Genomic DNA, 18,723 nt, shown 5'->3' on the forward strand with positions numbered 1-18,723 from the left:
GAACAGAGAGACGCCGCGTCTCAGCTGCTCCTGCTGCGCGCGCACCCTGACCCTCGTGGCTGACGCCGTTGCCCCGGGTAACGTGACACCGGGGGGTGGGGGGGGGGGGGTGAGGAGCTTAGCAGAAGCCGTGGGACAATTACCTAGCTCGGGCCTGGCTGGGCAAGAAAAACCCAGGCTTTCAGGCCTAACAAAAACGGGGAAAGGTAGGAAAAAGAATCTTCAGGTTAGAGAAAATATTTACAAATGAATCTAGTTTTTTTTAAAACAATTTAATAAAAACAATTTTATTTTCCTGGAAATGTATATTTGAGAAGAAAGACGCAGAAAGCAGGAAAAAGAATGGAAGCAAGATGGCGGCTACTCACCTCGGTTCAGAACGATAAGGCCCGCCCACACACGCACCGATTGGTCGACCGTCAGGTCACCAAAGCGTAGGATTGGTCCGTCACTCGACCGTAGGAGGGCCCGGCCGCACGCGCCAGCAACCGAGCGTACGATTGGTCGACCTCGAGGTCACTCTGTCGCTAATGAGCGGATAATGAGATGCTAATGAGCGGAATGTTGAAGGTTTTTCGGATACCGCGGGCGCGATTTTTGCCCGGCCGAAACGTAAATACGCTTAAGACCGTTTTGGAAAGGTAAGCTTTCTTTCGACGTAACGCACGCGTAGGTACGCTCTATAACTTTCGAGCGCATACCATACAGACGCACACGTGAGGACAGACAGACAGAAGGACAGACAGAAGGACAGACAGAAGGACAGACAGAAGCATCCGTTTATATATATATAGATATATTAGCCCCCCACCAAGCACAATGCTTATCTTAAGAATTTAAACTGTTTTAAAAATTAAATTATAGTCCAAGATGAATTTTCATATCCTCTTTCTAATACCAGTTTTATTACATAACATTTCTTTACCTCCAAAATTGAGACTGTCTGCTTGTCTACAACTATGCCCTCTACTATTTAAAAAGGATAGTAGGCAGAAGGCTGGAAACGATAGACCTGTTAGCCTAACATCTGTGGTTGGTAAAATTTTAGAGTCCATTATTAAGGAGACAGTAACGGGATATTTGGATATACATAATTTAATAGGACAAAGTCAGCATGGTTTTATGAAGGGGAAGTCATGTTTGACAAATTTGCTTGAGTTCTTTGAGGAAGTAACATACAGGGTGGATAAAGGGGAACAAGTGGACGTAGTGTATTTAGACTTCCAAAAGGCATTTGACAAGGTGCCACACAAAAGGTTATTGCTCAAGATAAAAAAAAAATCACGGGATTGGGGGTAATATTCTGGCATGGGTGGAGGATTGGCTATCTAACAGAAAGCAGAGAGTTGGGATAAATGGTTCATTCTCAGACTGACAACCAGTAACTAGTGGTGTTCCGCAGGGGTCAGTGCTGGGTCCCCAACTCATTACAATCTATATTAACGATTTGGAGGAGGGGACCAAGTGTAACATATCAAAGTTTGCAGATGATACAAAGATGGGAGGGAAAGTAGTGAGTGAGGAGGACATAAAAAACCTGCAAAGGGACATAGACAGGCTAAGTAAGTGGGCAGAGATTTGGCAGATGGAATACAATACTGGAAAGTGTGAGGTTATGCACTTTGGCAGGAAAAATCATAGAGCAAGTTATTATCTTAATGGCAAAAAACTGGAAAGTACTGTAGTACAAAGGGATCTGGGGGTCCTGGTGCACGAAACTCAAAAAGTTAGTATGCAGGTGCAGCAAGTGATCAAGAAGGCCAATGGAATGTTGGCTTTTATTGCTAGGGGGATAGAATATAAAAACAGGGAGGTATTGCTTCAGTTGTACAAGGTATTGGTGAGACCGCACCTGGAATACTGCATACAGTTTTGGTGTCCATACTTAAGAAAAGACATACTTGCTCTCGAGTCAGTACAAAGAAGGTTCACTCGGTTAATCCTGGGGATGAGGGGGTAGACATATGAGGAGAGGTTGAGTAGATTGGGACTCTACTCATTGGAGTTCAGAAGAATGAGAGGCGATCTTATTGAAACATATAAGATTGTGAAGGGGCTTGATCGGGTGGGTGCGGTGAGGATGTTCCCAATGATGGGTGAAACTAGAACTAGGGGGCATAATCTTAGAATAAGCGTCTGCTCTTTCAAAACTGAGATGAGGAGAAACTTCTTCACTCAGAGGGTAGTAGGTCTGTGAAATTTGCTGCCCCAGAAAGCTGTGGAAGCTACATCATTAAATAAATTTAAAACAGAAATAGACAGTTTCCTAGAAGTAAAGGGAATTAGGGGTTATGGGGAGCGGGCAGGAAATTGGACGAGTCTAGGTTCGGAACGGTCATGGCCCTGTGGGTAGCGGAGCGGGCTCAGGGGCCGTGTAGCCTGGTCCTGCTCCTACTTCTTGTGTTCTAATTCTGTGTTAGATTTCAGGAGATGGTTCTATTCACAGGGATTAGTGGAGACATCGAACAGGCTGCCAGCTAGGTGTCCTTCAAGAGTAAATTGGGCCTGTTCCTGGCTGGGGTGGAGATCACCTTTTACAGAAGGTAAGTACTGTAGGAAATACACGGACAGAGTGATCTCCTAGATGGGTCGGAGAGGAATTTCCCAGATTTTTTTCTCCCAAATTGGCCATTGGGTTTTTTATCTGGTTTTTCGCCTCTCCCGGGAGATCACATGGGTTCGGAAGGGATGGAGAACGATAGTAGATTTGAGGTTAGGATCAGATCAGCCATGATCTTATTGAATGGTGGAGCAGGCTCGAGGGGCCGATTGGCCTACTCCTGCTCCTATTTCTCATGTTCTTATGTACTACCAGAGCCATGCAGACCTAACAATCTGAGGGACTTCAACTTGAGCCAGAGCCTGCGTAGCACAGTGGCAAGGGAAGGTTTAGCGACAAGACACAATGATTACATAAAGTTATGCCCCAAAAGAAGTTTTAATGGCTGTAAACCTTAACACTTCTATAACATTACTTACTCTCAAACATTTAATTTTTCATTCAAAATTGCAATTTCTATGACTACTAACAATCCCTTCCTTAAATTCTGTAAGAAGTTATATCTACCATGCTGAGGCTTTGTATTATTCTTTCAAATGCTAATAATAAACTGCCCCAGTATTGCAGCTGGAGTAGGACCATAGTAAAGGACAAGGCTGCTCCCAAAATTTGTCTGGCCTGAACCTTGCCTCATACAATTGTAATGGCCTGCAGTGAGAACTCCTCCATATTAGGTGCCAAAGCAAGTTTGCAGCAGGGACTATATCGGTGTAATTTTTAGGATTGATGGCATTTTAGAAATTCGTAGAAGCAGCCATAGTGGGCAACATGATATTAGCACTCTACCGATTGTAACATTGTGCTGTGCGCTCCTTGGTCTACAGACCTGGTGGACTGGTTTACAAGACACGCAACAATGTTCCTTTGAAGGATGGTCATTGGTCTATTTCTAAATTAATTTTATTAGTGCACTCAGTTAATGCTTCCAAAATATCTCATAGCAGTGCATCTCTGAAATAATACAAGTAAACAATTCAGGAAGAAAATGTTGCAATTTTAAGACACCAAGATACATTTGAATATTTATGAGTATTTGTATAAATGTGCATAGTAGAACATTGTGAAGAAACTATTGTTTGTCAATAGAACTGTAACCATTAAAAAAAACTATGTAAAGAATAGATTCTTAAGAAACGAATGGAAAAACAAAAGTACATTAATTTTGCTTGCCAATTAGCGGCATATAGCAATTAATTTAAGTTTAACCCTTTGTCTTTTGTATTATTAATATAAGATGCTAAAGTAACAGTCCCTGTAGCTCTCTGGGATCACTAATGTGAAAGCTGAATAGTAAAACATGTTGCCATGGAGTCCTGAGGAATACAAACTTAAAAGTGTTAATCTACATAGTCACAATCAGAAGCAAAATACTGCGGATGCTGGAAATCTGAAATAAAAACAGAAAATGCTGGAAATGTTCAGCAGGTCAGGCAGCATCTGTAGAGAAACAGAATTAACGTTTCAGGTCGATGACCCTTCGTCAGAATGTTCTTTGACCTGAAACGTTAACTCTGTTTCTCTCTCTACAGATGCTGCCTGACCTGCTGAGTATTTCCAGCATTTTCTGTTTTTAGTCACAATCAGGGTTGTTAAAACAATGTCAAGGACTTACTTTGATGTTGCCTCTATTTCAGCTATTGTGGAATTGTCTTTCCTCTTGTTCAGAGGTGCAATAGGTGAGCTTTTCTTTGTACTTACTTCTCAATAAAAATTGAGTGTCAGTATTGGAATTTTTCAAATGCATTATTGATCCACAAATTCAGCTATTTTGCTACCAATTTTCTCCCTTCCTTCTCCCTTGAAAAGATTTGGCTTTAGCTGGAGTGCACTTCCATGGCATCACTCATATTTGTAAGCAAGAGTGCGAGTGTTGCAGGCCAGCTTATTCTGTGGTGCATCACATCCAAACCCAACCCTGTCCACAACTGATGTCCCCGCACACATTTTCCACTCGAGCAATTAGCAGGAATCCTGGGTGATACTCCCCTCCCTAACCCAAGGACAACTGTAATGCCCCAACTCTGCCTTAACTAAGATCAGCCAATTCAGCACAAACCAGATTCTGGGACCTTCTGGTCTGTAAGGTATGCCATTGTTTATCCCCAATATCAAATGGTTTTAATAGACAGTGTGTAAACTTGATGAAACAAGCAGACTTAAGCAGTACGACACTGGACAAATTAGGATAGCAAATTGAGGTGAACAGCGGCTATAGATAGTGGGACCACTGTAGGATCATAGGTGGTAATATTAAGAGTACTACGGGCTGAACAAGTTTCCTCTCAGCTGAAGCCAAGAATCATCTTTGTAATGAAAAGTACATACAATCAGGTCATTAATGATATAATCTTGGTGTGTGAAAATCCTAAATTATAGTTTGAAAATTTTAAAATAAAAGGCATTAACTGATTGTCTGATCAACCAGTGTTGCAATTTTCTAATGAATTCCAGTGACTTATTTTTCTTGTTGCTCAGCAGCACAATAGGTGAGCTTTTCTTTATATTAACTTCTCAATTTAAAGCATCTGATTTGTATTGTAATTCATTATTCATTTACAAATATATCAGATTTTTAGTGAAGGCACTGTTGAACCCAGTGTGGAAGGATTTTCTCACAAGCATAATCAACATCACTGGCCGCTTATTAGATTTAAACCCATTGCTCAAAGTTACAGGTTTTAAAGCATATAAACCGAGCGACCTTAATTTTATAAGACTTTAAACCTGATAAAATTGAGAAAAAGTAGAAACATCAGTAAATAATGCAGAAATCATGTATGGGAGATAGGAAAGGATTTTAGCAATGAAAAACGGTGGAGAGAGGTGATCATTGCCAAGCTCAATAAGTAAATGAAAAATCTCTTTACCCGAGAATAAATAAATCTTAACTAAATCTTTTATAATAGCGTCGGAACTTTGCAGAGCAAAAGTGTGATTTATACTGGGAGGAGTTTTAAGAACATAAGAATTAGGAACGGGAGTAGGCCATACGGCCCCTTAAGCCGACTCCAAAATTCACTATGATCATAGCTGATCTTGGACCGAAACTCCACTTTCCCACCCGGTCTCCATATCCCTTGATTACCAGAGTGTCCAAAAATCTATCTATCCCGGCCTTGAATATACTCAACAATTCAGCATTCACAGCCCTTTGGGGTAGAGGATTCCAAAGATTCACAATCCTCTGAGTGAAGAAATTCCTCCTCATCTTGGTCTTAAATGGCCGACCCCTTATCCTGAGACTACATCCCCTAGTTCTAGATTCTCCAGCCATGGGAAACAACCTCTCAGCATCTATCCTGTCAATTCCCCATAGAATCATGTTTCAATGAGATCACCTCTCATTCTTCTAAACTCCAGAAAGTATAGGCCCAATCTACTCAATCTCTCCTCATAGTACAACCCCTCTCGTCCCAGGAATCAATCTAGTGAACCTTCGTTGCGCTGTCTCCAAGGCAAGTATATCCTTCCTCAGATAAGGAGACAAAAACTGCACAGTACTCCAGGTGTGGTCTCACCAAAGCCCTGTACAATTGTAGCAAGACTTCCTTACTCTTGTACTCCAACCCCCTTGCAATAAAGGCCAACCTGCCATTTGCCTTCCTGATTGCTTGCTGTACCTCTGTTTCCTATATGAGGACACCTAAATGTCTCTGAACACCAACATTTAATAGTTTCTCACCATTTAAAAATATTCTGTTTTTCTATTCTTCCTACCAAGGTGAATAAGCTCACATTTCCCCACATTATACTCCATCTGCCACCTTATTGCCCACTCACTTAACCTGTCTATATCCTTCTGCAGGCTCTTTGTATCTTCCTCACAGCTTACTTTCCCACCTAGCTTTGTATACATTAAACTCGGTCCCTTCATCCAAGTCATTGAGGCCCAAGCGGCACCCCAATAGTTATTGCCTGTCAACCTGAAAATGGCCTGTTTATTCCTACTCTCTGTTTTCTGTCCAATAACCAATCCTCTATCCATATTAATATATTACCCACAACCCTTATCTTGCGTCACAACCTTTTTTGTAGCACCTTAGCGAACACCTTTTGGAAATCCAAATATACTACATCCACTGATTCCCCTTTATCTACTCTGCTAGTTACATCCTCAAAAAACTCTGTTACCACTTCCTTAATAATGGATTCCAGGATTTTCCCGATGACTGATGTCAGGCGAACTGGCCTGTGGTTCCCTGTTTTCTCTGTCCCTTTCTTGAATAGCGGGGTTACATTTGCTTGCAACCTTCCAATCCGCTGGGACCGTTCTAGAATCTGGGGAATTTTGGAAGATCACAACCAATGCATCCACTAGCTCTGCAGCCATCTCTTTCAGAACCCTAGGATGTAGGCCATCAGGTCTAGAGGATTTGTCGGCTTTGATCCCCTTAGTTTCCCAAGTACTTTTTCTCTACTGATATTAATTACTCTAAGTTCCTCACTCTCATTAGCCTCTTGATTCCCCACTATTTTTGGTATGTTTTTTCTGTCTTCTACTGTGAAGACAGCTACAAATTATTTGTTTAAAATCTCTGCCATTTCCTTATTCCACATAATAATCTCCTGTAGCTGGGCTCAGCAAGTGTCCTTTGTTTCAGGGCCTTTAAAACAGGCTTCGAAGTGCGATTTTGCACTGAGTGCGGTTTCAACAGAGTGCTGCGAGTTGGGTGAGTCAGGGTTAGGTGAGGAGTGGAAGGAGGAGATCCCTTGCTTCGCCTTTGTTTTTCCTAACTTTTCACCCTGTAGGAAGAGGCCGGTATCGGGAGCAGCAGGAGAGTACAGTGCGTATTTAAACTCAATTTCGTGGGTTTTTTCAGAGGCTTACCAATCTCGCAGACCGGCAGCGGTGTTCCAGAGCTACATCACGATTCAAAGTGACACGGGCAAGAGGAAGCAGCTGATTGGGTGAGTACGGCCAGGTCAGTATTTATACTACTCTATAGTTTGACAGTTATGGTTAATAGTTTATAAAGTTTAGACGGTCTTAATTTTTGTGGTTATAGTTTCTAAGGTCTCTGTTGTGTAGCGGGGAGTGCTAGTAAACAAGGGCCCTTCAGTATATCATTTAATTGTAGTGTAATTAGTGGCACTGATTTGATTTAATTTATTTTAATTTAATTAAAGGGTAAGTCATGGCAGCACAGCTCGGCCCCATGGCATGCTCCTCCTGCACAATGTGGGAAATCAGGGACACTTCGGGTTGGATTTTGCCAACCCTGGGGAGGTGGGTCTGCCGGGAAAATGGCAGAATTTGGGGGCGGGTGCCCAACCCGCCTCCATGCCATCTTGCCAGGAGGCGGGTAGCTGACCCGCACCGAGTCCCGCCTCCTCGAGGCGGGAAGGGGATTAATGCCAATTAACTGCCTGTTAACAGGTAGTTTTTTGGCTAATCCCTATTTTGAGCCCTGAAGTGTGAGCATCCCGATGGCTCCGAACCTCGCCAGGGTCAGCGAGGCGGGCCGTCGGTCTGCGGGGGTCGGAGGGGCCGAGATGTCAGGTGTGCAGGTGAGTAATGGGTGCATGTGTGCAGAGGTAAGTGTGTGAGGTGTGTGTAAAGTGTTTTCATAAGTTTTACTTAACTTTACTTCTTCCTGCAGGCTTCCTCCCTTCAGTTCTCGGGAGTCCCTCAGCTCACTGGCACATAAAGCAGAATGGCCGCTGTCAAAAGCTGCAGCCTCCTGCTTTCTGGTCAGGAAGGCTTTCTAATTGAGTCTTGAGTAAAGACACAACTTTGAAGACAGATTGTCAGTGTTTGACAGTTTCACAGAGCTGTCAAACGATAACATTTCATCTGTCAAAAGCTCTTGACAGATGAAACGGCACTCGCTGACATCACCTGTAACTGGCTTGCCTGCTAAGCCCACTGGGCGGGTTGGCCACAAGTTGATGGAGGCGGGACTAAAACCCAACAAGTGGGAGTCCCGCCTCCAAAAGCTCCCCATTGACAAAATCCAGCCCTTCCTGTGTCCCTGATGACCATGTGTGCGGGAAGTGTATCCAGCTGCAGCTACTGGCAGACCGTATTGCGGCGCTGGAGCTGCGAATGGATACATACTAGAGCATTTGCGATGTTGAGGACGTCGTGGATATCACGTTTAATCAGTTGGTCACACCGCAGGTAAAGGTTGCACAGGCAGGAAGGGAATGGGTGACCACCAGGCAGAGTAGTAGGCGCAGGCAGGAAGTGCAGGGGTCCCCTGTGGCCATCCCCCTCTCAAACAGATATACCGCTTTAGATATTGTTGAGGGAGGTGGCTTATCGGGGGAAGACAGCAGCAGCCAACTTCCTGGCACCATGAGTGGTTCTGCTGCACAGGACGGGAGGAAAACGAGCGGGAGAGCTATAGTGATAGGGGATTCTATTGTAAGGGGAATAGATAGACGTTTCTGCGGCCGCAATGGAGACTCCAGGATGGTATGTAGCCTCCCTGGTGCAAGGGTCAAGGATGTCTCGGAGCGGCTGCAGGGCATTCTGGAGGGGGAGGGTGAACAGCCAGTTGTCGTGGTGCATATAGGTAAAAACCGGAATGAGGTCCTAAAAGCTGAATATAGGGAGTTAGGAGGTAAATTAAAAAATAGGACCTCAAAGGTAGTGATCTCAGGATTGCTACCAGTGCCATGTGCTAGTCAGAGTAGAAATAGAAGGATATTTCAGATGAATATGTGGCTAGAATGGTGCAAGGGGGAGGGATTCAAATTCCTGGGACACTGGAGTCGGTTCTGGGGGAGGTGGGACCAGTACAAACTGGATGGTTTGCACCTGGGCAGGACCGGGACTGATGTCCTAGGGGGAGTGTTTGCTAGTGCTGTTGGGGAGGGTTTAAACTAAAATGGCAGGGGGTTGGGAACCTGTGCAGGGAGACAGAGGAAAGGGAAGCAAGGATAGAAGCAAAAGACAGGAAGGAGAAAAGCAAAAGTGGCAGTCAGAGAAATCAAGGGTGTAAATCAAACATGGCCACAGTAAATAATAATTCTAAAAGGTCTAAGAGTGTTAAAGAAACAAGCTTGAAGGCTTTGTGTCTTAATGCGAGGAGCATTCATAATAAGGTGGATGAATTAGCTGCGCAAATAGATGTAAACAGATATGATATAATTGGGATTACGGAGACATGGCTCCAGGGTGACCAAGGCTGGGAATTCAACATTCAGGAGGTGGGGTAGCATTACTGGTTAAAGAGGAGATTAACACAATAGTAAGGAAGGATATTAGCTCTGATGATGTGGCATCTGTATGGGTAGAGCTGAGAAATACCATGGGGCAGAAAACGTTAGTGGGAGTTGTATACAGACCCCCAAACAGTAATGCTGAGGTTGGGGATGGCATTAAACGGGAAATTAGAGATGCGTGCAATAAGGGCACAGCAGTTATCATGGGTGACTTTAATCTATATATAGATTGGGCTCAACAAATTAGTAACAATACTGTGGAGGAGGAATTCCTAGAGTGTATACGGGATGATTTCCTGGACCAGTATGTCGAGGAACCAACTAGAGATTAGGCCATCTTAGACTGGGTATTATGTAATGAGAAAGGATTAATTAGCAATCTTGTTGTGAGAGGCCCCCTGGGAAGGAGTGATCATAATATGATAGAATTCTTCATTAAGATGGAGAGTGAAGTATTGGACTCAGAGACTAGGGTCCTGAATTTAAATAAAGGAAACTACGATGATATGAGGCGTGAGTTGGCTAGGAAGGATTGGGGAACATTACTTGGTGGATAAGCAATGGCAAACATTTAAAGATCGCATGGATGAACTATAGAATTTGTTCATCCCAGTTTGGCATAAAAATAAAACAAAAAAGGTGACTCAACTTTGGCTAACAAGGGAAATTAGGGATAGCATAAGATCCAAGGAGAGGACATATAAATTGGCCAGAAAAAGCAGCAAACCTGAGGATTAGGAGCAGTTTAGGATTCAGCAAAGGAGGACAAAGGGATTAATTAAGAGGGGGTAATAGAATATCAGAGTAAGCTTGCAGGGAACATAAAAACTGACTGTAAAAGCTTCTTTAGACATGTGAAAAGAAAAAGATTGGTGAAGTCAAGCATAGGTCCCTTGCAGTCAGAATCAGGGGAATTTATAATGGGGAACAAAGAAATGGCTGACCAATTAAATAAATACTTTGGTTCTGTCTTCACAAAGGAGGACACAAATAACCTCCCAGAGATGTCGGGGAACATAGGGTCTAATGAGAGGGAGGAACTGAATGAAATCAGTATTTGTAGGGAAATGGTGTTAAGGAAATTGACGGGATTGAAGGCCGATAAATCCCCAGGGCCTGATAATCTACATCCTAGGGTACTTAAGGAAGTGACCCTGGAAATAGTAGATGCATTTCTGGTCATCTTCCAAAATTCAATAGACTCGAACAGTTCCCATGGATTGCAGGGTAGCTAATGTAACCCCACTATTTTAAAAAGGTGGTAGAGAGAAAACAGGGAATTGTGGACCGGTAAGCCTGACATCGGTAGTTGGGAACATGTTAGAGTCCATTATAAAAGATGTAATAGCAGAGTACTTGGTTGACAGCGACAGTGAAAGTTAACATGGATTTACAAAAGGTAAATCATGCTTGACTAATCTACTGGAATTTTTTGAGGATGTGACTGGTAGAATAGATAAGGGAGAACCAGTGGATGTGGTGTATTTGGACTTTCAGAAGGTTTTCGATAAGGTCCCGCATAAGAGATTAGCATGTAAAGTTAAAGCACATGGGATTGGGAGCAAGGTACTGACTTGGATAGAGAACTGGATGGCAAACAGGAAGCAAAGAGTTGGAATAAATGGGTCTTTTTCCGAGTGGCAGGTACTGACTAGTGGGGTACCGCAGGGATCGGTGCTAGGACCCCAGTTATTCACTATATATATTAATGATCTAGACGAGGGAACTAGATGTAATATCTCCAAGTTTGCAGACGACACAAAGCTGGGTGGGCGTGTGTGTTGTGAGGAGGATGCAGAGAAACTCCAGTATGATTTGGACAGGTTGGGTGATTTGGCAGATGCATGGCAGATGCAGTATAATGTGGATAAATGCAAGGTTATCCACTTTGGTGGCAAAAACAGGAAGGCAGATTATTATCTGAACGGCAATAGATTGGGAAAAGGGGAAGTGCAACGAGACCTGGGTGTCCTTGTTCACCAGTCGCTGAAGGTAAGCATGCAGGTGCAGCAGGCCGTTAAGAAAGCAAATGGTATGTTGGCCTTCATAGCGAGGGGGTTTGAGTACAGGAACAAGAATGTCTTGCTGCAGTTGTACAGGGCCTTGGTGAGACCACACCTTGAGTATTGTGTGCAGTTTTGGTCACCTTATCTGAGGAAGGATGTTCTTGCCATGGAGGGAGTGCAGCGAAGATTCACCAGACTGATACCTGGGATGGCAGGAATGACATATGAAGAGAGATTGGGTCGATTGGGCTTGTATTCGCTAGAGTTTAGAAGAATGAGAGGGGATCTCATTGAAACTTATAAAATTCTAACAGGACTAGACAGACTAGATGCAGGAAGGATGTTCCCGATGGCGGGGGAGTCCAGAACCAGGGGTCACAGTCTAAGGATAAGGGGTAAGCCATTTAGGACAGAGAGGAGGAGGAATTCTTCACTCAGAGTGGTGAACCTGTGGAATTCTCTACCACAGAAGGCAGATGAGGCCAATTCATTAAATATATTCAAGAAGGAGTTAGATATATTTCTTAAGGCTAAAGGGATCAAGGGATATGGGGAGAAAGCAGGGACAGGGTACTGAATTTGGATGATCAGCCATGATCTCATTGAATGGCAGGCAGGGCGGGCTCGAGGGGCCGAATGGCCGACTCCTGCTCCTACCTTCTATGTTTCTATAATTTCTCGTGTCTCAGCCTCTAAGGGACCAATGCTTACTTTTGCTACTCTTCCTTTTTACATACTTGTAGAAGCTCTTACAATCTGTTTTTATATTTCTTGCTAGTTTCCGCTCATTCTATTATTTCCCTTTTTATCAATTTTTTGGTCATCCTTTGCTGGTTTCTAAAGCTCTCCCAATCCTCAGGCTTACTACTATTCTTTGCAACATTATAAGCCTCTTCTTTTAATCTAATACTGTCCTTAACTTCTTTAGTTAGCCACAGATTGATCACTTTTCCAGAGGAGATTTTATTTCTCAATGGAATGTATATTTGTTGAGAATTTTGGAATATTTCTTGAAATGTTTGCCACTGCTTATCTACTGTCATACCTTTTAGTCTAATTTCCCCATCTACCTTAGCCAACTCGCCTCATACCTATGTAATTGGCTTTATTTAAGTCTAAGACTCTAGTTTCAGACTTATTTCACACTCAAACTCAACGTGCAATTGTATCATATTATGATCATTCCTCCCCAGAGGATCCTTTACTATGAGATTACTAATTAACCCTGTCTTATTACACAATACAAGATCTAACATAGCCTGTTCCCTGGTTGGTTCCATGGCGCATTGTTCTAGGAAACTATCTCGAATGCATTCCATGAACTCGTCCTCCAGACGAACTTTGCCAATTTGATTTGCCCAGTCTGTATGAAGATTAAAGTCCTCCATGATGATTGCATTACCTTTGTTACAAGCTCCTATTATTTCTTGAGTAATATTCTGCCCAACGGTATAGCCACTGTTCAGGGCCTACAAACTACTCCCACCAATGTTTTCTGCCACTTGTTATTTCTTATCTCTACATATACTGATTCTACTTCCTGATCTTCTGAGCCAAGATCCTTTCACACTACTCTCCTTATGTCATCCTTTATTATCAGGGCTACCGCCCTCCTTTTCTATTCTGCCTGTCTTTTCGAAATGTCAAGTACCCTGGAATATTTAGTTCCCAAATTTGGTCACCTTGCAACCACGTCTCTGTAATGGCTATTAGATCAAACCCATTTATCTCTATTTGTGCCAGTAATTTGTCTATCTTTTTACAAATGCTTTGTGCATTCAGATTAGTGCCTTTAATTTTAACTTTTTAACCATTATTCCGTGTTTTCACCTTATTCGCTGATGCACTATTACCAGCCCAGTTTAACTGGAGCCCATCCCAACAGAACAGCTCCCTCTTTCCTCAGTACTGGTGCCAGTGCCCCATGAATCCAAACCCCTTTGTCCCACAGCACTCTTTGAGCCACACATTTAACTCTCTGATCTGCTTGTCCCTATGCCAATTTGCGCGTGGGTCAGGTAACAATCCAGAGATTATTACCTTTGAGGTTCTGCATTTTAATTTGGGCCCTAGCTCCTCAAACTCTGTCAGCAGAAACTCATTCCTAGTTCTACCTATGTCATTGGTTCCTACGTGGACCACGACAACTGGATTCTCCCCCTCCCACTCCAAATTCTTCTCCAGCCACAAGGAGATATCCTTAACCCTGGCACCGGGCAAGCAGCACAGCCTTCTGAACTCCTGGTCGCAGCGGCAGAGAACAGTATCTATCCCCCGACTATAATATCCGCTACCACTACAATACCAACAATGTCCCATTGAACTCAAAATGGGGCTCAAACTGTGACGTCAAACATATTTAAAGCAGGAAAAGTTTGTTTTAAATATAAAAACCTAGCTTCTTTCACCGCCCCCCAGTCAGTCAGAGAAAAGTTCACTGAATTCTGCCAAAATCTGACCTCCTCAATCACCAGTCTGCAACAACCCAGGCTTGGCAGAAGTACCTTCAGTCTAATTTATAAGACAGCCACACTGAATTCTGATGAATCAAATGCCTAATTGCATATTTTACTCTTAATGAATGTTTTTGGACTCACCTCATGCTTTCCAAGACAAGCCCTACAAGACAAAATAGTGAATTCTATTAAAGATTTAAAAAAACAAAAATTCAAAATGTTACTAATTTTTATATTTATGAATCATATGTATGAAATCAATGCAAATGTTCATTCAGCAACCATACATCTAGTTACCTAAAATCACTCAGAAATAACGGAGTAGAGACAAAATAAAACAAGAGCATAGGTTATTTGCTTTCCTGCACTCTTTTCTCCAATTTCACAATTTCTTTTTGTGGAAAAAAAGAATTAATCATCATGCACACCAATGCACATCTTTATAAAACATGATGGTGACCTCGGTTTGTCACAAACATTCAGAAACTTTGAGGGGGTTATTTTCAAAGCAAGTGCTGTCAAATCATATTAGAAAATTACATGCAGTGCATCAATGATGTTCGGATATGCGCTGCCTGTGGCAAGATTCTGTCATCAGCATGTACACAGGTAATCGCCCTTATGGCCCCGATATTTACAGGGAGATGGGAAAAGAGTGGGAGCACCTTTTACAGCTGGGAAACCCACAAATACAGGAATACAGGGAACGTGGAGGTCCTGCCGAATTTATCAGGACCTTATTTGAATTATTTTTCTCTATTTCTCACCCGGCAGCCGGCTATCGGGCGGGAAGGCCGCCACCGGATCGTGGGAGGTGGCGGGGCAGTCGGCACTGGATCACGGAGGGGCGGTCAGATCTCAGGGATAGCGGTCGTATTGCGCAAGGAAAGCAATCGAATCGCAGGGGGCGTTCGGATTGCAGGGGGGTGGGGGGTGGGGGTGTGTGGGCAGTCAGATTGTGCCCGGGGGGTGGGGACACGAGAAGACGGCGTTTAGACAGATCGTAGCAGGTTAGCTTCGAGGCCCGGGGGAAGTGCGCCTGCTCCTCTTGGCCCACAAGCAGTGCTAGCGAAGCACTTTCCTGTTCATTCCGGCAGTTCTTGCCTCCCTTCAGCTTCTGCGTTTCCCGAGCCCATGGCCGTTAAATCCAAATGGCTGTTAAAATCTGCGGCACGCTCCATATCCCTCAATTCCCCTAAAGTCCAAAAATCTACCTATCTCAGCTTTGAATATACTCAACGCCCAGCCTCGTTAACATACTAAAATAACTGACCCGCCTCAAGAGCAGGTTACTCGCCTGCCCTGGTTTCGCGGTGGGTTTCCCATTTTTAAGAATTTAAGCCCCCCCCACCCCCCCGGGTGGTTAAAATTCCCCCCTTAGCAGCTAGCGTTTGTGCTTGCACTACATCAAAACCGAGTGTTGGTCTCAAATTTTCATGTTAAAATATGAAAACATTAATTGTATAAATATGCACAATAGTAAGGCTGGGAGGAGGTTTGACTTCATTTGGTTTGAGGGGCAGAGGTTTATCGCCGAGAGCAAAGATAACCTCTGGCTTCTTTTCTCCCTTAAAGCCCTCTACCCTGTCCCTTCTACCATCACCTGTAAACAAGCAGGAAAAGCTCATGGATTTCTTCATCTTCAAGATAGTGAAAATTCAGTTAACTAACTCATGCTGCTTCCCCCTCAGACCTAGCGCCATCCCAACTCTAGACCTGAACTCTAGTCTCTCTCGGGTTACTCCACCATTCCAACAACCCTCTCCAAGCTTATCTCATCCATGTGACATAACTCTTGCTTCCTCAACCACATTGCCACTAAACTTCAACCAACTTACCTTCCTGGCTTCCATTTTAGCTGGACAGTAAAAGTTTTTTTTGCCAGACACTATATTCATACTTTTCAAAACTGCCATCACCACCCCACTCCTCAAACCCTCTTTCCTGGCTAACTACTGTCCCATCTCAAACCTCCCTGAACATGCTTAACCTCCAGATTTGTGTCCATCTCTCAACTGTCTGTTGCACTCCTTCCAATCAGATTTCCACCCCTCCCAAAATCACTGAAATGTGCTAAGAGCACAAATGACATTCTCTGTGACTGTGACCATGGTGCATTATCTTCCTCCTTGTTTTCTCTGCAATCTTTGACATAGTCGATCTTCCCCCAATGCCTCTCCTTCATTGTCCAGATTGGTGGGACTGCCCTCACTTGGTTCCAATTGATATCCGAATCATAAAATTTTACAGCACAGAAGGGGACCATTCGGCCCGTTGCAAGAACATAAGAATTAGGAGCAGGAGTAGGCCATACGGCCCCTTGAACCTGCTCCACCATTCAATAGGATCATGGCTGATCTTGGATCTCAACTCCACTTTCCTGTCAGATCTCCATATCCCTCGATTCCCCTAGTCCAAAAATCTATCTCAGCCTTGAATATATTCAACGACTCAACATTCACAGCCCTTTGTGGGTAGAGAATTCCAAAGATTCACAACCGTCTGAGTGAAGAAATTCCTCCTCATCTCAGACTTAAATGGCCGACCCCTTATCCTGAGACTATGCCCCCCCCAGGTTCTAGACTCGCCAGCCAGGGGAAACAACCTCTCAGTATCTACTCTGTCAATCCCCCTCAGAATCTTATATGTTTCAAGGAGATCACCTCTCATTCTTCTAAATTCCAGAGTGTTTAGGCACAATCTACTCAATCTCTCCTCATAGGACAACCCCTCTCATCCCAGGAATCAATCTAGGGAACCTTCGTTGCACCGCCTCTAAGGCAAGTATATCCTTCCTCAGATAAGGAGACCACAACTGTGCACAGTGCTCCAGGTGTGGTCTCACCAAAGCCCTGTACAATCGTAGCAAGACTTCCTTACTCTTGTACTCCAACCCTCTTGCAATAAAGGGCAAAATTGTGATTTGCCTTCCTAATTGCTTGCTGTACCTGCATGCTTACACTGTTTCCTGCACGAGGACACCTAAATCTCTCTGAACACCAACATTTAATAGTTTCTCATCATTTAAAAAATATTCTGTTTTTCTATCCTTTCTACCAAAGTGAATAACCTCACATTTCCCCACATTATACTCCCTCTGCCACCTTATTGCCCACTCACTTAGCTTGTCTATATTCCTTTGCAGACTCTGTGTCCTCCTCACAGCTTACTTTCCCACCTAGCTTTGTATTGTCAGCAAACTTGGATACATTACACTCGGTCCCTTCATCCAAGTCATTAATATAGATTGTAAATAGCTGAGGCCCAAGCATTGATCCTTGTGGCACCCCACTAGTTGCAGCCTGCCAACCTGAAAATGACCTGTTTATCCCTACTCTCTGTTTTCCATCCATTAACCAATCCTCTATCCAGGCTAATATATTACCCACAACACCATGAGCCTTTATCTCGCGTAACAACCTTTTATGTGGCACCTTAGCGAATGTTGTGCCTGTGCCAGCTTTGAAAGAGCTGTCCCATTTAGTCCCACACCCTAGCTTTTTCCCTATCACTGCAAATTAGTCCTCTTCAAGTGCATGTCCAATTGCCTTTTGAAAGTTCCTATGGAATTTGCTGCCACCACCCATTCAGTGCATTCCAGATCTGAGAAAAAATGTCTCTTCATTTCCCCTCTAGTTATTTTGCCAATTATTTTAAATTTATGACCTCTGGTTACCGACCCAGTCACCAGAAGAAACTGTTTCTCCTTACTTGCTCTATCGAAACCCCATATAATTTGAAATACCTCAATTAGGCCTCTCCTTAACCTTCTCTGCTCTAAGGAGAACAATCCCAGCTTCTTCAACCTCTCCTCCTAACTGAATTCCCTCATCCCTGGTATCAACCTGGTAAACCTCCTCTATAACCTCTCCAAGGTCTTGACATCCTTCCTAAAGTGTGGTGCCCAGAATTGTACACAATACTCCAACTGAGGCCTAACCAGTGATTTGTAAAGGTTTAGCAGAACTTCCTTGTTTTTGTATTCAATGCTCCTTTTTACAAAGCTAAGTATCCCATATGCTTTCTTAACTGCCTTATCGACTTGCCCTGCCATCAAAGGTTTGCAATATGTAGCCCCAAGTTCCTCAGCCTACTCCTGCTCCTATTTCTTATGTTCTTACATTCTGCACTTGCACTCCCATCAAAATAGTACCATTTGTTCCTCTCAAAGTGTATCACTTCACACTTCTTTACAAAATTGCATGTTATTTGTCTGCCAATTTCACCAGCCTATCCAAGTCCTCCTGAAGTGAGTTACTGTCCTCCTCATTATTTACTACCTTGTCAAGATTTGTAACGTTCGCAAACTTCGAAACTGTACTCCCTATACCAAAGTCCAGGTCATTTATATGTAATAAGTAAAGCAATGGTCCTAATACCGACTCTTGGGGACCCCACTGCATACTTCTCTCTAGTCAGAAAAACATCCACTCACCACCACTCTCCGCCTCCCATCACCTAGCCCTTATTTTGCTTAACAACCTTTTATGTGGCACCTTATCGAATGCCTTTTGGAATTCCAAATATACTA

At 43.4% G+C, this 18,723-nt stretch overlaps 1 protein-coding gene across 1 annotated transcript in view; it reads right to left on the minus strand.

Moving 5' to 3' along the window:
- Positions 1–18,723, minus strand: part of nfxl1 (nuclear transcription factor, X-box binding-like 1) — a 217,386-nt gene that overhangs the window by 100,885 nt on the left and 97,778 nt on the right. Inside the window, exon 15 of the mRNA XM_085969766.1 lies at positions 14,334–14,355. Within this exon, the coding sequence (XP_085825892.1) occupies positions 14,334–14,355 (22 nt within the window). The remainder of the gene's footprint in view (positions 1–14,333; positions 14,356–18,723) is intronic.

Source organism: Somniosus microcephalus, chromosome 2 (assembly GCF_052327205.1).
Source record: "Somniosus microcephalus isolate GS21.2 chromosome 2, FLI_Smic_1.0, whole genome shotgun sequence".
Lineage (NCBI taxonomy): Eukaryota > Metazoa > Chordata > Chondrichthyes > Squaliformes > Somniosidae > Somniosus > Somniosus microcephalus.